The 23,354-nt window shown below is 44.6% G+C and overlaps 1 protein-coding gene across 1 annotated transcript; it reads left to right on the top strand.

Annotated features, from left to right (window-relative positions):
- Positions 1–299: 299 nt before the first annotated feature.
- LOC142490916 (cell cycle control protein 50C-like) lies at positions 300–22,820 on the top strand. Its single transcript, XM_075593310.1, has 7 exons — positions 300–618; positions 5,715–5,825; positions 7,823–7,933; positions 9,520–9,616; positions 13,917–14,060; positions 15,526–15,735; positions 22,398–22,820. Exons 1-7 carry the CDS (start codon positions 412–414, stop codon positions 22,586–22,588), a joined length of 1,071 nt encoding a protein of 356 aa, XP_075449425.1. The 5' UTR covers positions 300–411; the 3' UTR covers positions 22,589–22,820.
- Positions 22,821–23,354: the final 534 nt, after the last annotated feature.

Here is a 23,354-nt window from a genome sequence, read left to right as displayed (position 1 = left end):
CACCTGGGCTATACATCAGAGATATTTATATAAAAAAAAACACAGCAGCTTGGACTGCTGCTTTAAACTAGTAGTGATTGCCAAGTGTAATCTTTCTAGCAATTAAGGAGTATAATTATCTTGGAAAAACCAAACACACACTGATATACGGTAGCGATGGATGCAGCATACATGAGCAAAGTACAGTACACTGTCTAACAGGGAATGACACGAGCTGATACAGGTAACTAATGCATACAATGAGACAACCAACGCACATCATGGTTAATCAGTACAGCAATTCCAGGAAGTAACAAAGGTTTCAGCATTGTCCAGCATGGGAGGAATCTACTGCTCTTTATAACCGGGTTATACACATCTTTGTAAAGAAATTATTCAGAACATTCTGAGTAAATTGTTTCTGGGAGCAGCATGAAGAAAAAGAAAGGGGGCCCGAAGGAGAGTCTGCCCGGCTCAAAGTGCCCAGATAATTCTGCCTTCATGCAGCAGCGACTCCCAGCCTGGAAGCCGTCCCTGACCGCACAGCCGGTCCTCATCTCGTTTTTCACCATTGGCGTTTTCTGTCTTGCTGTGGGGATCAGCTGGATTGTAGCATCAGCAAATGTGAAAGAAATAAAGGTGAGTTAAGACACTTGTGCCCCATATTAATTCTCACTCAATGGGTTCCTTTGGATAACGAGCTGGCGCACTGGCAAATATTTGGCTTAACTGGTGCAAAATTAGTACTGCAAAAATGTGACGAAATTGCAAACTAAAATTAATCTGTTGCAGTTGTTTTGCTCCAATTTTGCCAGTTTTTCATCCACGAGACGTTGACAAATAACTCCCTGGTTAGTGGCCAGAATTCTCCTTTACTGTTTTTAAATCCGTTAGTGCACAGTTATCATTGTTATGATAACTTTCCCTTTTGGTGCCCATATACTGATCATATTAACTGTGCATGCAATGTCTTGTATATACAGGCAGTCCTCGGTTATCCGACACAATGCGTTATTCAAATTGGCGTTGGATAGCGAAACGCAGGCAATAAGATATGCAGCACGCACATAAATTATTTAGTGTATATACTGTATTATATAATAAAACATAATAAATAATATATTAGATAGTATAATATAATATTATATATATGCTCTTACCACGCTTTGCTACGTTGTTTATGTGTATGTGTGTATGTGTATGTGTGTATGTGTGGATAAGCGTTGGATAAGCCGTTTTGGCGTTGTAAAAATGAACATAGGTATGCATTGCATAGCGTTGGATAAGCCATTCGTTGTAAAACAAGGACTGCCTGTAATGTATAACCCAGTTCACTTAATGTAACTATGTATTTGTAACCATGTATCTGTCATCATAATTCTGTGTCCGGGACATACTTGAAAACGAGAGGTAACTCTCAATGTATTACTTCGATGGTAGCTAGTTACAATGGGTATTGAGAGGATGTGGGATTTTATGGCAGGGTGTAAGACTAGTGTGAAAATTAACAAAGAAGGCACAATAAGAGACTGTAATCTATTGTTATGTAATAGTGACCTAACCAAACAGACGATGCTGGAGTAATATTATGAATGGAACTAGACATATAGTGTGTGTGTGTGTGTGTGTGTGTATACATAGACACTGTCTTATTAACAGCCTGTGCTGTCAAACCTGGAAACCTGACCTGTTGGGGGGCTTTAGGACTGGAGTTGAGCACCTCTGGGCTAGAATATAAAACAGACTCACAAAAGTGTCAAGCATGAAAACAACGTTTCACAAATAAGCCACCCACATTAAGGAAATGGGATATCTGTGTAAGATCTCGTGCTAAGAGGAAGTCATGAAATAAAAATGAAAATTAGGTAAAAAGAGAAAAGTCTAAAGGTGTAAACATGGTAAATTGAATAATAATAGTAAGTCTCCATTAGGACAGGGAAATACATCGTATACAAGAATGGCAGAAAAATTCCATAAGTGAATTTCTAATGAGATACAGTACAGTAAATCATACATTTGATTACAATCAGCAGGATAAGGGATATACTGAATGTAATGCAAATACACAAACCCTGCAAGCTCTAACCCCAGCACCCACCACATCATATCCTATATATATTAGTGTCAAAAGGAGCGCTGCTGGGTGTGACCAGATCTATACAACTAAAAGAAAAAAAAAGCTGTGTGTGCTGTGCACGCGCATAGTAAGTGAAACTTCTATGACTTTTGTCACAGAAATAGACTTATAGACTTATAGACTCGGCACACATGTGTCTGTCAGTGTATGTGTCAGTGAGTGAGTCAGTCAGTGTGTGCATGTGTGTCAGTCAGTGTGTGCATGTGTGTCAGTCAGTGTGTGCATGTGTGTCAGTCAGTGTGTGCATGTGTGTCAGTCAGTGTGTGCATGTGTGTCAGTGTGTGCATGTGTGTCAGTCAATGTGTGTGTGTGTGTGTGTCAGTCAGTGTATGTCTCTCTTTCTCTGTGTTGTGTGAATGTCTCTGTGTCGATCAGTGTGTGTGTGTGTGTGTGTCAGTGTGTGTGTGTGTGTGTCAGTCAGTGTGTGTGTGTGTGTGCGTGCGTCAGTCAGTGTATGCGTGTGTCAGTCAGTGTGTGTGCGTGCGTCAGTCAGTGTGTGTGTGCGTAAGTGCGTGCGTGCGCCAGTCAGTGTGTGCGTGCGCCAGTCAGTGTGTGTGCGTGGGTCAGTCAGTCAGTGTGTGTGCGTGTCAGTCAGTGTGTGTGCGTGTGAGAGTGTCAGTCAGTGAGAGAGTGTCAGTCAGTGTGAGAGTGTCAGTCAGTGTGAGAGTGTCAATGTCTCTCTCTCTGCGTTGTGTGTGTATGTCTCGTTGTGTTGTGTGCCCCCCTCACGCAAATTCTGCACACACCCCCTCGCACGCAAATTCTGGACCCCCCCCTCGCACGCAAATTCTGGACGACCCCCCCCTCGCACGCAAATTCTGCCCCCCCCCTCGCACGTAAATTCTGCCCCCCCCTCGCATGCAAATTCTGGACAACCCCCCCCTCGCACGCAAATTCTGCGGGGTACATGCGCCCGGCATGGGCGTGAGTGACTAGGAGCGTGTGGGGGGAACGACGCAGCTGCCAGCCGCTTCTGCACATGTGTGGCGTCCGTCAGCGGCGCCATCACAACTGCGCATGCTCGGTATGGCAGCGGGCGGGGACCAGGGTTACAGCGGCCATGGCAGCGATCCCCTTCTGATGGTGCTGTGGGGAACGCAGCGCACTCAACCCCTCCCCCCCCCCCCGTTACGGGAGCAGGAGCCGTTCATGCCTCGGCCGGGGGAGGTCAGCAGGGAGTGGCAGCGATTAAATTTTGAGGGGGAGCGGCGCCGGCGGCTGGCACCGCCAGCGCCGCATGTCAGCGCGTGGGGGGAGCAGTGCTCGTTAGGCCCGGGCCATAGAGGGGGGGAGCCGTGCTGCACCGCGCTGACTCTGAGGCTCGCCTGCAGAAGCTGTGCGATTCCGCGCACATACAGGCGAGCCAGCGTCCGCGATCGGAGGTGGGGGGAGACTGAGGGAGGCGGGGCAGTGACATCGCTGGGCCAATCGCCCGCGACACACTGACGTCGAGATCACGGCGCCGACGTCACGGCGCCGTGACGTTGACGCAGCCCCACTCTCATTGGAGGTTTTCAGCCGACAGCGCGCTGAAAAACAGCTTGGCGCTCGGCTGAAAACTCCAAAGCCTGAGCACGCCTGCGGACGCTCGCGCGAGCCCCCTCTCAAGGCATCCTCATAGGGGATGCAGGGGCTCAGCGCTGAGCGTCCGCACGCCTCAGCACGGCCTGTCCTTCTATGGACTCGGCCTTAGGAGCTGCGGCGGCGAGTAAATGTTGAGCGCGGGAGCGTGTAAGCGGCCGTGTGGGGGGAACAAAGATGGTTAGGAGCGGCGCCGGCGGCTATCGCCGCCGCATGTGATTTGCCAGAACACAGCCTGGCCTCAACTGCCAGCACTGTCACGTCAGCACTTTGACGTCACATCCGTTTCATTTTCTATCCCCACAATCCATTTTTGTCCCATTAGGAATGAGGTGCCACTAAAGAAGTTTCACTTCAAAAAGATACAAAGTTAAATACTTAAATGTTTGTATTCTAATAAGTAAGGGTCATTTAGTTAAACCCTTTGTTCAACGCGTTATAAGCCTGCAGCCTCTTCACTACATGACCACTTATATAGATCTTAGCACTACCTGTGAATAATAATATTATAATATTCTCATTTACCTCTACAGTGGAGAGAAAGGTCTCAATAGACCATATGCTATAAGTAGTAGCCATTGAGTATGTGTACTATTATCTCAACATGACAGCATAGTGTTAACGACTGATGGTCACTACAGGTCACATGCATCATTAAATAATAAAGCATTAGTAAGACCCACCCATTGAATATGGAGTACAGTTTTAGGTACTGCTCTATAAAAAATACATTATGGAACTAGAAAAAGTGCAGAGAAGAGACACCAGATTAATAAAAGGGATGGAAAATCTGATTTAGTGTATGAGAGCCTAGCAACATTATATCTGTTGTATTGTATGTCTTTATTTATATAGCGCCATTAATGTACATAGCGCTTCACAGCAGTAATACATGTGGTAATCAAATAAATAACAGATAATATAAATAACAGATCATGGGAATAAGTGCTTTAGAGATTAAGGAAGAGGAGTCCCTGCTCCGAGGAGCTTACAGTCTAATTGGTAGGTAGGGAGAACGTACAGAGACAGTAGGAGGGAGTTCTGGTAAGTGTATCTGCAGGGGGCCAAGCTTCATGTATCAGGTGTTCAGAATAGCCACAGTGCTATTCGTATGCTTCTTTAAGCAAGTGTGTCTTAAGGTGGGTCTTAAAGGTGGATAGAGAGGGTGCTAGTTGGGTACTGAGGGGAAGGGCATTTCAGAGGTGTGGGGCAATCTGTTTACATTAGAAAAGAGGTATCTAAGAGGGGATATGCTGACTATATACAAATATATTCGGGATGAAGATAAGGAGCTTTCAAATAACTATTCACCTTAAGGGCAGTACAAACGATATGGGGTCATCCCTTAAGGTTGGAGGAAAGGATTCTTTACAGGAAGGGCAGTTAAAATGTTGACTTCATTACAGGAGAGGAAGGTCCGCAGCAGCTGGGAAGAGCAGCGGTCCCGCGGCAGTCAGAGGCCCGGCAGCCAGACACAGGACTTGGGCCTGACCTCTGGCTGGTAGCACAAAATCCTACTTGAAAAGCCCTATAATTACATGATTGGATAGCCCTTGTCTTACATCCTAACTATACCCATACAGGGTAGTACGCAATGAAACCAACTTCCCTTTGCTGGAGAAGATTTCAGCTCCATTCATATGAGCTGAAACCTTCTAGGCATCTAGGGAAAGATGCCTTTCATAACATATTGAATTAGGGGCCAGCATGCAGGAATCTGCTACTCACTATTAAGCTAAGGAGGGGAGAAACTGTCCATCATGGGCTGATACTTTGCCATTATATTTTGGTCTTGATCCACTTCATGGAAACATTCATTTTTTGTTTCACGTATTGACCTTTCCTGCACATTTCCAAACCTGACTTTTTGTGCCGTCCCTACATTATTCCGTGTTTGTACTTTACCGCTCTCAGAGTGATGTTTCTCAGATGGCACATGCTGCATACGGAATAGATGAATTTCTTACATGAAAGATACCTAATAATGACAGCCTGCCTTCATGTGTGACATTTACAGATAAATTATTCCAATTACTGTAAGCACTGTACACAGCTACGAGAAAACGCATCAAATGCCGAAACACCATGCACCTGCATGGTAAACTTCACCGTGCCGGAGGCAATTCAGGTGGGTAGGTTTCATTTTTAACAACAATGTATTGAATGGTCATGTTTTATATAGGGCTGTATATTGTATTATTTTCAAATATTTCCACAGAATAAAGCAGTGATTCCTAAAAGCAGCAAGTGAGCCATGAAAAGAATAGTCTTTATTTATATATTTCTAGTATATCTTTCTCTCTCTCGTTTATTTATTTTTTCTTTCGTTCTTCTATTCTTTAATTTTCCTTCTTTCTTTCTTTCGTATTTCTTTGTTTCTTTCCTTCTCACATATAAATAATAAGGATACAAATGGTCCACATGTAAAGAAAAAGATCAGATAAATGGGGTTATATAAACAAGGGGAAGAAAACGGCGACAGGTCTACCAAGCACAAAATACCAGTGATTGCAATGACAATCCTTTACTTGGTTAAATCTGGTGAGTTACCACCCAACAGGCCGTCAAATGGCCTTTACTTGCCATTCATATCTGCATTTCTCCCTTAATTTGCTGCTGCATCACCTAAAATGAAAACGTGAGCTGATTAAGTTGAAATTCCTCTTTAATCCTTTTGTTAGTGGTAGAGCATGTTAAGCATTGCACAGCAAGGAAGTGCGGGTCCCTCTGAAAACAAAAGGGGTAAATCAACACATGCAGATCTGATCATTTCTGCTGCAGGAATCACAGAGGCTCATCAACACAGCACTGAGCCTCTCCTGGTGGCACCTGCTGACAAGATGGAAGGAATACAAGTGTGTATCTAATTATTAAGAATACATTACCATCCAGCAGGGCAGCAGAACAGCAAAGAGAGACAGCAGCACTGAGAGGTAAGTCAGCAAAATAATGTATTGAAACAGACACAAAAATCTGACGTTTCGATCCCCAGAGGAAGATTTTCCTCTGGGGATCAAAACGTCGGATTTTTGTGTGTGTTTCAATACATTATTTTGCTGACTTACCTCTGTGCTGTCTCTCTTTGCTGTTCTGCTGCCCTGCTGGATTTTAACGTACTCTTTACATTATTTATAGGATTAGCACCAGGCCTTTCTGGATATCTACATTGGAGTGCTTGCTGCTTTTTTACTTAATTATTAAGATTAATATGTTTTGACAAAAATAAATGATGTATTTTAGTGGAAGGAAGTAGTAGGCATCTCTGCATTGGAGTTGGTCGTCATACACTCTATCACAGGCGTGGGCAACTCCAGTCCTTGGCTGAGCCACTTGTGCTGAAGCAGGGATATCCTGAAAACCTGACCTATTGGTCAGTGGCAGATTTCCCATTAGGCCCGATACGCTGGGCGTAGGGCAGCAAAAAAATGTCTGCCCCCTTACACAGAGGCCGCGCTCTTGGGCCTATCGGGTCTGATGGGAAGTTCCTTACCTGCTACCGCCTCCACCTTCCTGCAGCCTTCGCCTCCTTTCTGCAACGTCAAATGACCCTGTGACATCACACGGCGTCTCGCTGGCAACGCAGCGTCAAATGACATCATGATGTCGCGTTGCCATGGCAACGAGATGCTGCATGATGTCGCGTTGGTGACGTCCGCAGCATCATTTGACGCTGCTATTTAGGAGAAGACGGAGGGCGGCAGCACGGAGGAGGGGGCCCCAGGTAAGTGCCTCGAGTCGGCGGATCTGGAAATCCATCGCTGCTGGTGGTGGCCCTTGAGGACTGGAGTTGCCTACTCCTGCTCTAGCACTAGTGTACACTTCTGCTATAAACCCCTCTGCTTGCCTGTGGATCCAGCATCTAGTGCTGCCAATTGTTACCAATAGGGGATAGTCCCAAATGTACAAGGAAAGGCTCAGTGTCCCAACCAATGCTTGTGGGGGCAACAAAAGGTGCCAGATGTATCTTAGTATATTTGACTGATTTATATGAGCAGTTTCACACAGCAGGCAACATTTTTTATTTATTTGCTTCCGGTGTAAAAATAAATATATATATATATATATTATGTCTGTGTAATTAAACATGGTGAGCTAATGTTTTACATTTCTTCCTTCCCCACCCAGGGAGATGTGTTTATCTACTATGGACTCAGTAACTTTTTCCAGAACCACCGTCGATATGTCATATCTAAATATGACACACAGTTGCTGGGGCGAAATGTAACAAATACAGAGGTTGGCAAATCATTCCCTACAATCTAATCTTTTAACTCTCAAGATTTTCTTTTAATAACTACGTTATGCATAAGGATTTCAGGCTGTGCACTCCCTTTTCCCTGCACAGTTAGCTTAAAGAAGCAAAACCCTTTGCACTACATCTTGTTTTGTTTGTTATAGGATTGTAGCAGGAGTTCTCCGGAGCTGAACCCCATTCATTTCAGTGCAAGGGACCCCTGCTTCCATAGGTACTTACCGCTGTAGCGGTGCCGGTATCTCTGCAGTCAGGGAACTTGTGCACCTAATGAAATGGCGGTGAAATGGTGTCACGTGGGCCAATAGGAAGCCATTACGCCATCCCTTGCGGCTTCCTATTGGCCTATGGGACCGGACATTTAAACTCCACAGAGATACAAGCATGCCTACGGAGGTAAGTATCTCTGGAAGAAGGGGGTGCCCGGGCCTTTCTCTCTCTCTCTCTCTCTCTCCCACGCCGGGCCTTGCTCTCCTCAGATGCTGCGGGCCTCCTGTGGGTCCTTTCTCTCGCTGTGGGTGTGCCGGAAGCTAGGCCTGCCTGGAAGTCGGACTCAGCTTCCGGCACGCCCTGGCAGGAGAGGCGCCCGGCGTGGGAGGGAAAGACAGGCCCGGCAGGAGTCCCGCAGCAGACGGGGAGAGCTGGAGCCTGGTGGCAACCAGGGGCCTGGCAGCCAGATGTAGCCTCTGGCCAGGCCCAACTTCCAGCGCCAGCCGGGTCCCCTACAGTCACCAGGCCCGGGACACTTGTCCCAGCTCTCCCTCCCTGTCGGCGGCCCTGAAAGTGATGGCTCAAGGAGTAGCTTATAGGTAAGAACATCGCCTTTTAAGGGAAAGAACCTAGTTCAAAACCAAGTATCAGCTAGTCCTTGGGAAGTCACTTTAGCTCCCTGTGACCCAGAGGCTCACGGTGGCAGCACAAGTTATACGTACAGTGTCAGCGTTGTATGAGAAAACTATTATTTTAAAGTCAAATTACGTTTATTCTTTCTCAAATTGGTAAACATTTCTTTTCTCATGCACATGATATTGTGTGTGATGTTGTATTGCAGGATAGCATAAGACTGGATATACAGGACCTTTCGAGTGCAACAATTCCCATATAAGCCAGCAGGATTTATACTGGATATATTCATCGTCAATTGTTAATGCTGTATATGTCAACTAGAAACCAAACGAAAGAAAAAGAACTGAAGAGAAATAAAAAGTTGGGAGCATACATTAACGAGAGGCCATCAAAGCAAATCGACATCAAGGAGTGATTTTGGCGTTGTGCAATGTGCAAAACTCCACATCTAACGAGCATACTGTAAATAAATATATATATATATATCTATATATATATATATATATATATATATATAGATATATATATATATATATATATATATAGATATATATATAAACCCCCAGGCATCCACATCCCCAGGTCAGCTTCTACATCCTGCCTTCATATTCATGAACCAGAACTTATAGTATTTAGGGAGTTGATGGTGGACATTTATTTTCAGTGGTGTACGGAATGGGAAAATAGCTGTTATTTACTGTTGTCTTTTTGTGTTTTTGCACAGAATATCCAGAGTTTTAGCAACTGTGCACCCTTTACCACCTACAAAGATGGAACCCCAATGGCTCCCTGTGGTGCTATTGCAAACAGTATGTTTAATGGTAAGCAAGTATCAAATGTATGTATTACCTTGTTGCCAGGTGGCTTCTCAAAAAATACTTGATACAATAGTGAAAGGCTTGATGAGGACGACACACACACACACACACGTGCGCTCGAGACACACACGTGCTTAAGACACACACAAACACTTCTCCGCTCTCCGCTTCATGCTGTTTCCTCCTCTACTTGGCCCCATCCCAGGCTCCTGACACCACCTGCTGATTGGCTGCTTTACCCAGCAGCAGCCAATCAGGATGGAGGAAGCTGCCCAGCCCCCTAGCAACAGCCCTGCTCTCTCCCTGCCCGGGGAAATCCTGTGCCCCCCCCAAGCTGGTAAGGTCACGAAATCCAAAGAGGTAATACCAGACACATACATGTCCAGTATTACCTCTGATGTTATACTGGACAGAGTGTCCAAATACTGGACAGCCCAGATCAATACTGGACACCTGGCAACCCTAGACTGCCACCAGGAAAAGTCAACACAGGACACTGATTCACCTTTCCAACAAGTGCAATAGATCAACATTGTACATACAGAGAACAAGTTCACTGCTAATGAGCACTTCCTGGCAAAATCTTTTTATACAATGTAGCCCTCTTTCCTACTGACATAGAAAGACTACTAATGCTGTATATACCTGTTGGCTCAGCGAGATCTGGGCCTCCGCTAACTGGGAGCCTGGGGTCACAATGTGTACTTGGCAGCGCCTCCACTTGCCCAGGATCCCCAATTAGTAAGATTCCCCTGGACAAGAATAACAATAATATTCCATATAGTATAACAGTTTACTATAAGTGAATGCAGAACATGAACATACATATATATACTAATCACCATGCAAGCAGATACGGCAATACAATAATATAATACCTGTGGCCTTGCCACCTCCACCCTGGAGTAATGTCTCTACCCACCACCGCGTGTACCCCACACCGTGTCCAATGTACTGGACCAGTCCCTTGGTCACTCAGCCCTCAGTGTCCCCAAACAACCCTCCCCCAAGGCGGGATCAGCCTGGTGTTGGTGCACTTAGTATAATACCTTCCGACTGCTCCAGCCTCCGGTAACTGTACTTCACAAAGGATCCGCCAATCCAGCGTAGTCTCCTACGACTCTATACTTGAGTCCAGCAGCTTGATCCCAAACCACCACTCTCACCGCAGCACACGAAGACGCTGTGTCCCTGTCTGCTGATCTCAATAAAGGGTATGCTGCCCCTGTCTGCTGATCTCAATAAAGGGTATGCTGCCCCTGTCTGCTGATCTCAATAAAGGGTATGCTGCCCCTGTCTGCTGATCTCAATAAAGGGTATGCTGCCCCTGTCTGCTTATCTCAATAAAGCTGTTTCCGGCTGTTCCCACACATACACCACCCCCTGCCGGCTTGGCAGCGGTTCCATCTGGTCAGTCGCACTAAGCACCGTGGTTACTGAGTCCCTTCCCCACAACATTTAGACTGATTGCTGGGTGAGAGCGCGGGACCTGTGTAAGTGCCTCTCACCTGCTCTCCGTCTTCTCCTCCTGCATCTTCTGGTTGCGATGACCCGTCGGAATGACAATGTGGCGTCAGATGGCGACACGTTGCCATGACAACCGCATAGCCGGATAGCCGCAGCATTACAACGGCGCAGAGATGAGGAGATGCCGGAGACAAGGTAAGAGGCCCAGCGCTGTCCCCCGGCACCGAGCTCCACCAAGGTACAAGCCGGCCATGCACCACCTCTTCCAACCCCCTGATTTCTGTCTAACTTTTACTAATGTAACAACCACACATTATATACTTTATATACTAATATATTATGGATTAAAAATGGACAAAACCCCTCCACCGTACAGTGTACAGCAAATAAAAATATCACTTGTGATAACATTCACAAGTCAGCAACCCTGCTTTTCACCATTATCTCTTCCACTGCAGCCAGGAAGTCTGGGAAAGGATATGCAAATGAGCACACAGTGTAAAATTTTGCTTCATGTCCATTTTAACATGGACCCCTGTAAGCGTATGCCTGCCACATTACACAGCTTTTCAGCACAGCCTGGGTTAAAGAAATATATAGCCAGTAAAACCTACTCACAGACAGCTGTTTCAACCTTGCTCATTTGCATGAATCCCTGGCTGCAGTGATAGCATTGTATGCTAAGTGACTATCGGGAAAGGCAAGGTTGCAGAACTGTCTGAGACATGAGAATGTGTTCATAAGTGATACTGGTGTAATAGGCTGCGTCCATAGACAATGCAAAAGCGGGTGCTTTCCCTGGCCTTAGTACGCACACCGTCCGGGGCATGTTGGGGGGAGGGCCAGGGACGTCACGGAACTGGTTCGCCCTCATTGGGCGAACCGCTCATGTGACCGCCCTATTGCGCAAGAAATCAGTTTTGACTGATTTCACGCGCATCGCACGCCCCCTCCCGCGCGCACACGCCCGCACGCTGAGCGATCAGACTGCCTAAAGGCAGTGATCACATCTATACAGCATCTATACAGTGATCGCAGTCTGATCGCTAAGCGTGCGGACACGTCCGCGCGGTCTGCCCCTGTATGGACGCACCCATAGAAATCTTCCAGGCCTGAGGTGGTATCAACTTCACTGACTAACAAACTGTGTCAAAACAAGACTTTCTGTGCTTTTATCAATCATCAAAAAATATATTATATATAAATATTATTAAAAAATAAAGAACAAGTGAGTTTCAGGAGGGATTTTGTAATTGTACTTCCTGTGAGTTATTATGATAATTGACTTCAGCACTGCTGCTATGCAAAATGTCTTCAGTTTTTTTAGATTTACAATATTATAAAATATGCTTATATTGGGGATATAACTGTATATTTTCATTTGTAAATGTAAAAGTGAATTGTTCCGCATTCTCTGCTTCATGATTTCAGATAGTGATAATGAATTCAGATAGTGATAATGATTTCAGATAGTGATAAGAATGATTTCCGATAGTGACGATGATTGCAGATAGTGATAATAATTTCATATAGTGATAATGATTTCAGATAGTGATGATGATTTCATATAGTGATGATGATTTCAGATAGTGACGATGATTTCAGATAGTGATGATGATTTCATATAGTGATGATGATTTCATATAGTGATAATGATGTCAGATAGTGACGATGATTTCAGATAGTAATAATGATTTCAGATAGTAATAATGAATTCAGATAGTGATAATGAATTCAGATGGGATAATGATTTCAGATGGTGACAATGATTTCAGATAGTGACGATGATTTCAGATAGTGACGATGATTTCAGATAGTGATAATGATTTCAGATAGGGATAATGATTTCAGGTGGATTTACCAAGACATTTTGCTCATTCTATGAACATTGACCTAAAGATTTGTTGCACAAGCAAAAAACTGTTGTGTTTAGTAAATCTGGATTGCCGTATTCACCAGACTAGTAACACTTACTAACCTGTACTTATGCCTCTTGTCCTGGAACAGGACTGTTTATTTCTCTGTATTTTTCCTGCTCTCAGGCTGCCATCCCTCCCCAGCTAAGTTGCATGTTTTTTCCCTGCTCTGAAGCAGCCAGAGCTGTGTATATTGCAACATTATAGTTACAAATAATACCCTTCACACAAGCCATTAGCCGATTACCCTGGCAACCTCCAAATGCTCATATTTGAGATTGGTTTAGTCCTCTCCCCCTGCCTTTATCTGCATATTGCTATGTCCCTTAGCCTGTTCCTGTCTGACAGGAAAATGTGCTCCCTCTTTTCCAACAAGCAGCCAAGTGACTAAACACTTCTTCCACTGCTCCCTCAGAAAAGGAAATCCTTTTTACCTTCCCCTCAGAGAAGCACTTCCACATAGCAGGACACCATCCTCTCATAGGGTGTTCTCCTGACAAGAGACCTGCTATTACAATCCACATACAAGAACCTTTATATTTCTGTAAACTCCCCTCAATAAAGTTGAAGAAAATAGAAGGACTTTGTGTGCTTTAAAAGGGGACGAGTTAAGCTACGTGGACTTACTCACATGCTGCATATGAGCCTGGGTCCAGAATACCTCTCCAAATCGGCAATGCCATTTATTATTACCTCTTAGCATTAAAGGGATTATCATACAACCACAAAACAGGCCTTCATAAACCCTAGTTTTCTTTCTTCTTTTTTCTCACTCTGTAAATTATCATACAACCAACCCAGCTGCCAGAAAGGCCTGCTACAGAATGCCCATCAATTTTTGCTGGCACAGGTAGGTTAACATGTGCATTATTGGGCGTTTGTGTCTCCACAATCACGGATTTTATGTTCTGCCTTTACAGACTCTATCATTCTTTTATATCACTCCGACGCATCCACCACAACCCAAGTCCCTCTTCTGAGTACAGGGAACACCTGGTGGTCTGATAAAAATGTGAAGTTCAGAAATCCTAAACCAGAAGGAAATCTCACTCAAGCATTTGCAGGTAAAATGTACTTCCTGGGTCATTTCATTTTAAATGCGTACCATTTAGCTTTTTGAAAGTATACTACCTATATCCAACATGCTGGGTATCCCCTGGAGATGTCTTGATTCTACTGATAAACAGCTGCCCAAATAAACATTTAGAATGTATCCAGTGATTTTCCAACAACAGATTATAGCACGTGCAATATATGTAGTCTATAGAAGTCATTTGTCTATTCTGCTGTATGATTTACTTTAGCAATATGCTTAGATAGCCTTATACTTTTAGAAAAACAAAATGCACTATCACTGGGGTAACAAAGTTGTACTGACAATGACCTGATTTAACAAATGCAGAGAACACCTTAAGTATACACTTCCCCCAGCAAAAGATATTGTGACTGTTCTTGTCAGTACTTTTTAAAATGTTCTTCTCACCTTAGAATCACTTAATCCTCTCTTCTTCTGAAATTGAATGTATATACTGTACACATACTGTACAGATCTTTATGTAAATGTTGATTTACACAGCAACCTAGATGTGTTAACACTCACTGTGGGAGTTTAGTTATCCGGTTGCATGTATTGTAGTAAGCTCACCCAGTACATATACAGTAGTTCTTACTAGAGTAAAAAAACATAGACACATCCAAATTCACTGAAACCCAACATTTCATCTGCATTAACCCATTCTCATGCTGCATAAAGCATACACATCTTTAACTTACTCTAGTATTTTATTTAGTAACATAATTTGACCAAAGTATGACAAACTTTCACCACACGAAGGTAACCCCAGATCAGGCAACTCCTACCTTGTAATCTATATATTTTGTTCAAATGTCCTTTGATCCAAATTCCTCCTGCTTCTCTCTCTAGTTTTCATGGAGGAAGACTGTCTGAGTCCAAACTTAAATATGTTCTATTCCTTAAAATCATTAGAAGGGGGTCACCACGCTTCCAAATATATTTACTTGAAACATTTAGAATGTTTTACTGGAGTACCATTGAAAAGTGATCAAAAAAGATGAAAGCAAAAAAACACAAGTTCTAAGCTTATCCAAGTTTACTAAACTTTGTGAGTTTGATGTAGAAAATGAAATTATGGCCTAAGAAAAAGACATAATACTGTTACCCTGGCTAAAATAAATCTTTATTGAACTAGTCTGTTTGCCCTTCACAACACCATTGTTTTGAACGCTAATCTCATGATAAAACAGTTTGTAAACACTTGTCTATGCATCCAACATGTGTCTATTTGTCCTTTCATGTTGGGTAGCGATAGAGCCCCTAGAAAAGACATCTTACATTTCATTCACTTGATATGGCAAAAAAAAAAGCGTTTTTCAGGCAAGAAGGTGTCTTATGAAATAGCACCATTTAGTAAACATGCACACATACACATAAATACACAACTTTAAGTACTGTCATACTCTTGAAATATGTGTCTGCAATTATTCCAGTATAGTTTTTCTTCTGCCTAGGCAGTGCTAAGCCACCCTACTGGCAGAAACCGGCTTATATGCTCGATCCTCTGGATTCTCTCAACAACGGCTATGTGAACGATGACTTCATTAACTGGATGAGAGTCAGCGCCTTCTCAACTTTTAGAAAGCTTTATCGTCGCCTCTCTCGTGTTCAGCAGTTCTCTGATGGCCTCCCAGTGGGAAATTACAGCTACAGCATTGATTACAGTATCCTTTGTTAAGCTGTTAGTGTGTCTGGATTTCTATGACGAGGGAGGCGAGGTGGAGGCGTGGCCGTGATGTCTGAGGCTGGTTCGCCCTCATTGGTTGAACCGCCAACGTGACCCGGGCCATCGCGCGACAAAAACAAAAAATGTCTCGAAAAATCTGCCTGTCGGCGCGCTCTATGGCCTGCCTCCTTGTGGTGCGGCCATTTGTTCACGCCGCGCACGCAGTTTGCACGCGGCCTTACAGTAATACTTGTCTCATTTGTTTAAACTGGTGAATCCAGAAGCTACTCAAGTGATCAGAGCATGTTGGGCCATATTTACTAACACGTGCTATTCCCTTAAGACAAGTAAGGGGCCAAATTAACATTTTCATAGAGCACCTTACAGCCCATTTACTTGAATACGTATTAAGGGGCCGTATTTACGAAGCGGTGCTGAAAGGTGTCTTATGGCTTAGTAAATGTGTTCTGTAATTCCGTGTCTGCCCGAATGTTATTGTGTACATTGTAGCACATTTTATTATATTTTTTAAAGCTGTTCTACACTTTATATAATTATAACCGTGGCTATTCACATTTGTAAGAAGGTAGATTTGTGTAGTATCCTTATCCCCACTCTGAGCGCCAACATACATACACTCGCACTACCATACACTATAATAAAGTATAATATGAGCAAGCAAACACAAAACACCATTTAGTGGATTACGTCTTAAATGAATGTAGTGTAGTGCACATTTGGAATTCTTGGCACTGAATGACCACGGCTGTTATGGGACAGAACATGTTTCTCATGTTCATTGCATTGTTTGTTGTATCTTACAAAGATGTATGTATGTATAATTTATATTCATAATTTATATAGCACCATTAATGTACACAGCGCTTCACAGCAGTAATACATGTGATAATCATATAAATAACAAATAATACAAATAACACATAATGGGAAGAAGTGCTTCAGGCATAAAAGCAACATTTGAGAAAAGGAGTCCTTGTCCTTAAGAGCTTACAATCTAATTGGTAAGTAGGAAGAACATACAGAGACAGTAGGAAGGTTTTCTGGTAAGTGCGTCTGCAAGGGGTCAAGGTCGATGTATGAGGTGTATACTATCAGCTATGGAGCTACACATATGCTTCGTTAAGGAGGTGTGTTTTAAGATGGGTCTTAAAGGTGGATACAGAGGGTGCTAGTCGGAAATTGAGGGGAACGGCATTCCAGAGGTGTGGGGCAGTCAGTGAGAAGGGTTTAAGGTGAGAGAGGGCTTTAGATACAAAAGGGGTAGAGAGAAGACATCCTTGAGCAGAACGCAATAGTCATGATGGTGCATAGCGAGAAATTAGGGCTGAGATGTAAGGAGGCGAAGAAGAGTGTAAAGCTTTAAAATCGAGGAGGAGAATTGAGTGTGATATGGGATTTGATAGGAAGCCAGGAGAGGGATTTCAGCAGGGGAGACACTGAGACAGATTTAGGAAAGAGTAGAGTGATTCTGGCTGCAGCGTTTAGGATAGATTGTAGGGGAGACGGGAGAGTAATTGAGACGGGAGAGAATGAGGGTCTGTGTCAGAGTTTTAGCAGTCGAGCAATTGAGGAAAGGGTGTATCGTTGGAATATTGTGGAGGACAAAACAACAGATTTTAGCTACCTTTTGAATGTGAGAGAGGAGTTGAATGTTTAGGTAGGTACATCTGCTGCATTTCCTGGCCACTTTCACAGAGGCATACATTGCATCAGGAAATCTATGTTTGTATCTACATTTTCTCTAAATGCTACTGAACCAGGATAAGCTTTAATTATTCAATATTAACACCCTGACTTAGTGTCATTGTGGCATCTAATGCATGTGGTCTATGTATTAAGGCAATTTGGGATCAAAGATAGTGATTTGCATCTTGTACCTTTTAACATCAATGTCTTTGCTCCAATTTGTCATTACATACAGAAGGAGTTAGAAAGGAGTTAAATAACACATATTACTAGGGGTATCATACTGTGCCCCCTACTATATGTGTGTTACTGCTTCTCTCTTTCTTCTGTATAAAAATCAGTCTGGTCTAAGACCCCAGAACAGAAATGCCCGGGCGCTACCTGTGAACCGTTCAAAAGCGAATAGGGTGTAATGAAATAAAAAACCTTGATGGTAGACAAGGTTTTCCCTATAGTTCTTTTCCTCCTGTGTCTCTGAAGACCCCAACGTAGGATCTACCCAGGATCCTTCAAATGTACAAAAGAGAGAAGAAAATGGGGGAGCACTGGTGGAGTGAAAAATGAAATTATGATGCAATATGATATGCGTGTGTGAAACTCTTAACAGTGGGTGGTGTGGGTCTACAAAAACATCAACACTCACACGGCCTTGTGCAAATGCTTGCGCATCTAGGTATCTTTTGCGTCCTCGCTTCTGCTTTTCTGTTCTCGTCAGGATAATTCTTTTCTTGATGTGATTCCTCTCGTCTGTCCTGTTCTTCTCCTTAGTCTCACATGTGGAGTCCCCCTCGGAAGAAATACATGGGGATGTGCGTCAGAATGTAAATTGGTACAAACAGAATTAGAGCAGGTGGGTGAAAAACAATAGTACAGGATTAATATAACACTCACACGGGCATGTGTGTGTGCACTCTGGGGGGACGGTATCTTGACCTCCAGCAGGGTATCCCAATTTCAAAGTGCCTGCAGACACTCTGTGGCAGGTGGTGGGGGATAGGGATATGAGCAAATATATAAAAATATTACTCACACGGCCAAGTGTGAGTACACACTTGGAAGACAGGTTTCTTGTTTGTTCTGACCGACGTCCCTGGATCCAGCCTTGTGCCAGCCTCTGATGTTATTTTCTCTCTTCTAGTGCAGTGTGGAAATATAACCGCCAAGATTGTTGAGGCCAAATGACTCTTTATTAAACAAATAAATAATGAATAAACAAACTCACCGCTCACTCAACTCGTGAGCTGCGGTGTCGGGGTAAAAAGGCCAGTCTTTTTGAGCTCAAAATCCCCCATCCCTTTTGAACTGTTGCGGCCACCGTAGGGAGCGGGACACGGGAAGCACAGAGCTCCTCCCGGACGCGGAGGGAGTCTTACTGCAGTCCAACGATCCCCGTTTAACATCCCCTAAAGACTGGCCTTTTTACCCCGACACCGCAGCTCACGAGTTGAGTGAGCGGTGAGTTTGTTTATTCATTATTTATTTGTTTAATAAAGAGTCATTTGGCCTCAACAATCTTGGCGGTTATATTTCCACACTGCACTAGAAGAGAGAAAATAACATCAGAGGCTGGCACAAGGCTGGATCCAGGGACGTCGGTCAGAACAAACAAGAAACCTGTCTTCCAAGTGTGTACTCACACTTGGCCGTGTGAGTAATATTTTTATATATTTGCTCATATCCCTATCCCCCACCACCTGCCACAGAGTGTCTGCAGGCACTTTGAAATTGCGATACCCTGCTGGAGGTCAAGATACCGTCCCCCCAGAGTGCACACACACATGCCCGTGTGAGTGTTATATTAATCCTGTACTATTGTTTTTCACCCACCTGCTCTAATTCTGTTTGTACCAATTTACATTCTGACGCACATCCCCATGTATTTCTTCCGAGGGGGACTCCACATGTGAGACTAAGGAGAAGAACAGGACAGACGAGAGGAATCACATCAAGAAAAGAATTATCCTGACGAGAACAGAAAAGCAGAAGCGAGGACGCAAAAGATACCTTGATGCGCAAGCATTTGCACAAGGCCGTGTGAGTGTTGATGTTTTTGTAGACCCACACCACCCACTGTTAAGAGTTTCACACACGCATATCATATTGCATCATAATTTCATTTTTCACTCCACCAGTGCTCCCCCATTTTCTTCTCTCTAAGACCCCAGAAATCAGGTCCAGATTCTGCATTCATCGGTGTGGCCCCAGCTTCCCACAGACACGAGACCTGAGTCCTCGTCCCCTGTCCCACATTGCCCAAGAGGCTAGGTACGGGGGAGGGGGAATCAGTGAAAGAGAGGCGGTTTGAGTGTGAGAAGAAAGGGGAATTGAGTGTGAGTGTTAGAGAGGAGGGGGGAAAAGTGAGAGTTTGTGATGAGGGGTGAAGAGTGACACAGTTAGAGAAAGGGGGAAGTGTAAGGCCGTGCGTATAGTGCCCGCGACGGCGACCAAAAACAAATACATTGCCGCCGCCGGTTGCGCTTATAGTAAGCGCGACAGCGACGGAGCGACGTCGCGTCGCCAACTTTGGAAGCTGGAAATATTTGATTTTTCAAGGGCTGTCGCCTCATGTGACAGCCCCTGAACAAATGAAATACCATTATGCCCGTGATGCCGCCGCAAAGCGAAATATAACTTTCGCTAGTGGCGACGGCGACGGGTGACGTCACCCGTCCCGTCGCCGCTCGCGGGCACTATACGCGCGGCCTAAGAGAGTTAGAGATGTGGGAGAGTGGGAGGAGGTGAGAGAGAGAGTTAGAGAGGGAGGGTGAGGGAGTGAGAGAGTTAGGGTAGAAGGGGAGTGAGAGAGAGGAGAGTGAGAGAGTTAGAGTGGATCGGAGAGAAGGTTGGGAGAGTTAGAGAGAAGGGGGAGAGTTAGAGAGGAGTGGGGAAGATGGTGACAAAAATTGTAGTTACAGCGCTGTTAGAGTGGATACAACGTTGAGCAGAAAATGGTACAGTACATCAAAATAAACTTCAGTATGTTAGTGCATAAATCTCCTTGATTTTTAACTGAACCTAGTGCTTTCTGGCTCTCAACAGGATTACTTTAATATGGGAAAAGGAAGACATTGGGAAAGGACTAGATTACAATTTGTATGTATCTAGGGCTTGCAGTTTAGCTAAACCCCGTTATAACGCGCCTCGCTATACCGCGATTCGGTTATAACGCGGTTTTCCCGTGGCTCCCGTTTAAAAAAAAAAAAAAAAATATAATTTTTTTTGCACACTGCACACACTGCACACACTCACTGCACACACACTGCTCATTGCTCACACTGCACACACACTGCACACTGCACACACACTGCTCATTGCACACACTGACACACTGCACACACACAGCACACTGCACACACACTGCTCATTGCTCACACTGCACACACTGACACACTGCACATTGCTCACACTGCACACACACTGCTCACACTGACACACACTGCACACTGCTCACACTGCACACACTGACACACTGCTCATTGCTCACACTGCACACACACTGCTCATTGCTCACACTGCACACACTGACACACTGCTCATTGCTCACACTGCACACACTGACACACTGCTCATTGCTCACACTGCACACACACTGCTCATTGCTCACACTGCACACACTGCTCATTGCTCACACTGCACACTGCACACTGCACACACACTGCTCACACTGCCACACACTGCACACACTGCTCATTGCTCACACTGCTCACACTGACACACACTGCTCATTGCTCACACTGCACACACTGCACACACACTGCTCACACTGACACACACTGCTCATTGCTCACACTGCACACACACTGCTCACACTGACACACACTGCACACACTCACTGCACACAGCCCTCACAATACACTCACATGTCAGCAGCCCACCCCCCCCTCACATGTCAGCAGCCCACCCCCCCCTCACATGTCAGCAGCCCCCCCCCTCACATGTCAGCAGAACACCCCCCCCCCCTCACATGTCAGCAGAACTCACATGTCAGCAGCCCAACCCCCCCCCCCTCCCTCTTGCAGCAGCAGCAGCAGCAGCAGCAGCAGCAGCAGATCTGGCTGGGAGGACACAGACACACGTTGCCACGCACCGCAAAACCAGGAGGCTGGGAGGAAGAGGGAGGGGGGCTGAGGGAGGGGGGCTAAGGGAGGGGGGCTGGGAGGGAGAGGGAGGGGGGCAGGTCTCTGTTTTGGGGTCACCCCTGTGCCCTGGCTGGGAGTGAGGGGGGCAGGTCTCTATGGGGGATCCCCCCTCCCTGTGAGGGGCAGATGAGGCTGGACAGAGGCAGCCCCGTCCACTCCCAGAATGCTTTGCTTCTAGCAGCATCTGGCTCCGGTCCCAGCTTTCCTCCTGGGGGCTCCGTCTCCATTTTGCAGCCTCTGCAGCGTTGTACTTGTGACCGTGAGTACAACGTGCGGCTGACATGTAACCCACCCTCCTGCACCCAGAGAGGGGCACTGCCCTGCGGGGGCATACCTCGGGGGTGGGGGGGAGGGGGTGGGGGGGGAGTTGTGAGGGAGGGGGCTGAGAGGGAGAGGGAGGAGGGATGAATCGCCGCCATTTTTTTTAAACTTTTTTTTTATTTATTTATTTAATTAACTCCCTCCCGATCAGGCGCGCGGCGGCCATTTTTAAAAAAAAATTAGCGCGACCCCGTTACTAACGCGGTGGTCTCGGGGTGGACCCCGAGGACCGCGTTATAACGGGGTTTAGCTGTACTAATTATATGACTAAGATAGGATCTCAAAAGAGTAAAGTTCACTTAACAAATGCAAGCCGTCCAGTAAATTGAAAATAGAGTTTTCCGAGTCTAAACCCTGGAGACCTAGGTATATGCATTGATCCACACACTATCCAGCTTGATTATGTACAAGGACATGGTTTTTCACAGCATCACTGTGTCACAATAATTTAGATCACAAATTTTGTACAGATCCTCTTAACTTGCACGCTCAGATTTTGCTGTATCCAATTTCAAGGGACAAAAGCAAGTTATCCTGTCAACGTTGGCGTGGTGCGGAGGAAGTAATATGTTCCTGGGAATCGCTTACACGGTCACTGGAGCAGTGATTATACTGGCAGCTTTCGTCATGCTGGCAGTGCACTTAAAACTCAGGGATCGAAAGAAATCTTATTTCAAAAAGTGAAGATATAGCGGACAATGATTTCAATGTGAAAGTGTTTATGTATCTGTGAATAAAGTATTAGTTGTTTCAATGCACTTTAAAGTTATGGTGTGTAAGAAAGTGCTAAAAACTCTGTCATTCTGCCCTTAGGCATGATGTCATGTAGTGTGATCAGCCGTGTCAGACAATATTCAATCAGGCCAAAGTACATTACAAACAAAAACTTCAAGGATTCATATACAGGTCTCAGGCAAGTTCCTCAAACTAGACACAATCTCCCAAATACCAGACACTGTATATTATGATTCTGGTTGTTGACATGTAAGTGAGCGTGTTATTTATAATATTTATAATATTAATCATTTTATTTATATATAAAGGACTGGTTCTTATATCTTTAATATAATTGAATTTATTATTTTTTCACTGATTGTGTGTTATATTTAATAGTAAAATAGTTTATATGTATAAATCACATTTTTTCACAGTATCAAATCATTTACTCACAATATTAGTGTGGCGCTACTATATATGTTTTATTATATATATTATATATATTATATATTTTGACGTCTCAGTCCCAGCGTCGGATCTTTTGTCCAGATCAAAGGCAGGAAACACTGTACTTTCTAAGCAGGGGTTTATTTACAGGGTATAAGGCAGGTATAGGGTTAACTCACAACACAAAACAGAAACAAAAGACCTAACTCCTTCCAGGAGTACTGACTAATACTGCTTAGTCCCTAACTAATCGTGGGAGAACTAAACTCTTTCCCCACTTTACCCA

The sequence above is a fragment of the Ascaphus truei genome, chromosome 3 (assembly GCF_040206685.1).
Source record: "Ascaphus truei isolate aAscTru1 chromosome 3, aAscTru1.hap1, whole genome shotgun sequence".
NCBI classification, from domain to species: domain Eukaryota; kingdom Metazoa; phylum Chordata; class Amphibia; order Anura; family Ascaphidae; genus Ascaphus; species Ascaphus truei.
This window is presented reverse-complemented; position numbering and strand designations above follow the sequence as displayed.

Excerpts from the sequence above, each read along its gene's own strand:
- LOC142490916 (XM_075593310.1), top strand. The coding sequence starts at position 412 with ATGAAGAAAAAGAAAGGGGGCCCGAAGGAGAGTCTGCCCGGCTCAAAG. Across the intron at positions 7,934-9,519 it reads GAAATGTAACAAATACAGAG|AATATCCAGAGTTTTAGCAA; the intron begins GTTGGCAAATCA and ends GTTTTTGCACAG. Across the intron at positions 15,736-22,397 it reads CAGCTACAGCATTGATTACA|ATTTTGCTGTATCCAATTTC; the intron begins GTATCCTTTGTT and ends TTGCACGCTCAG.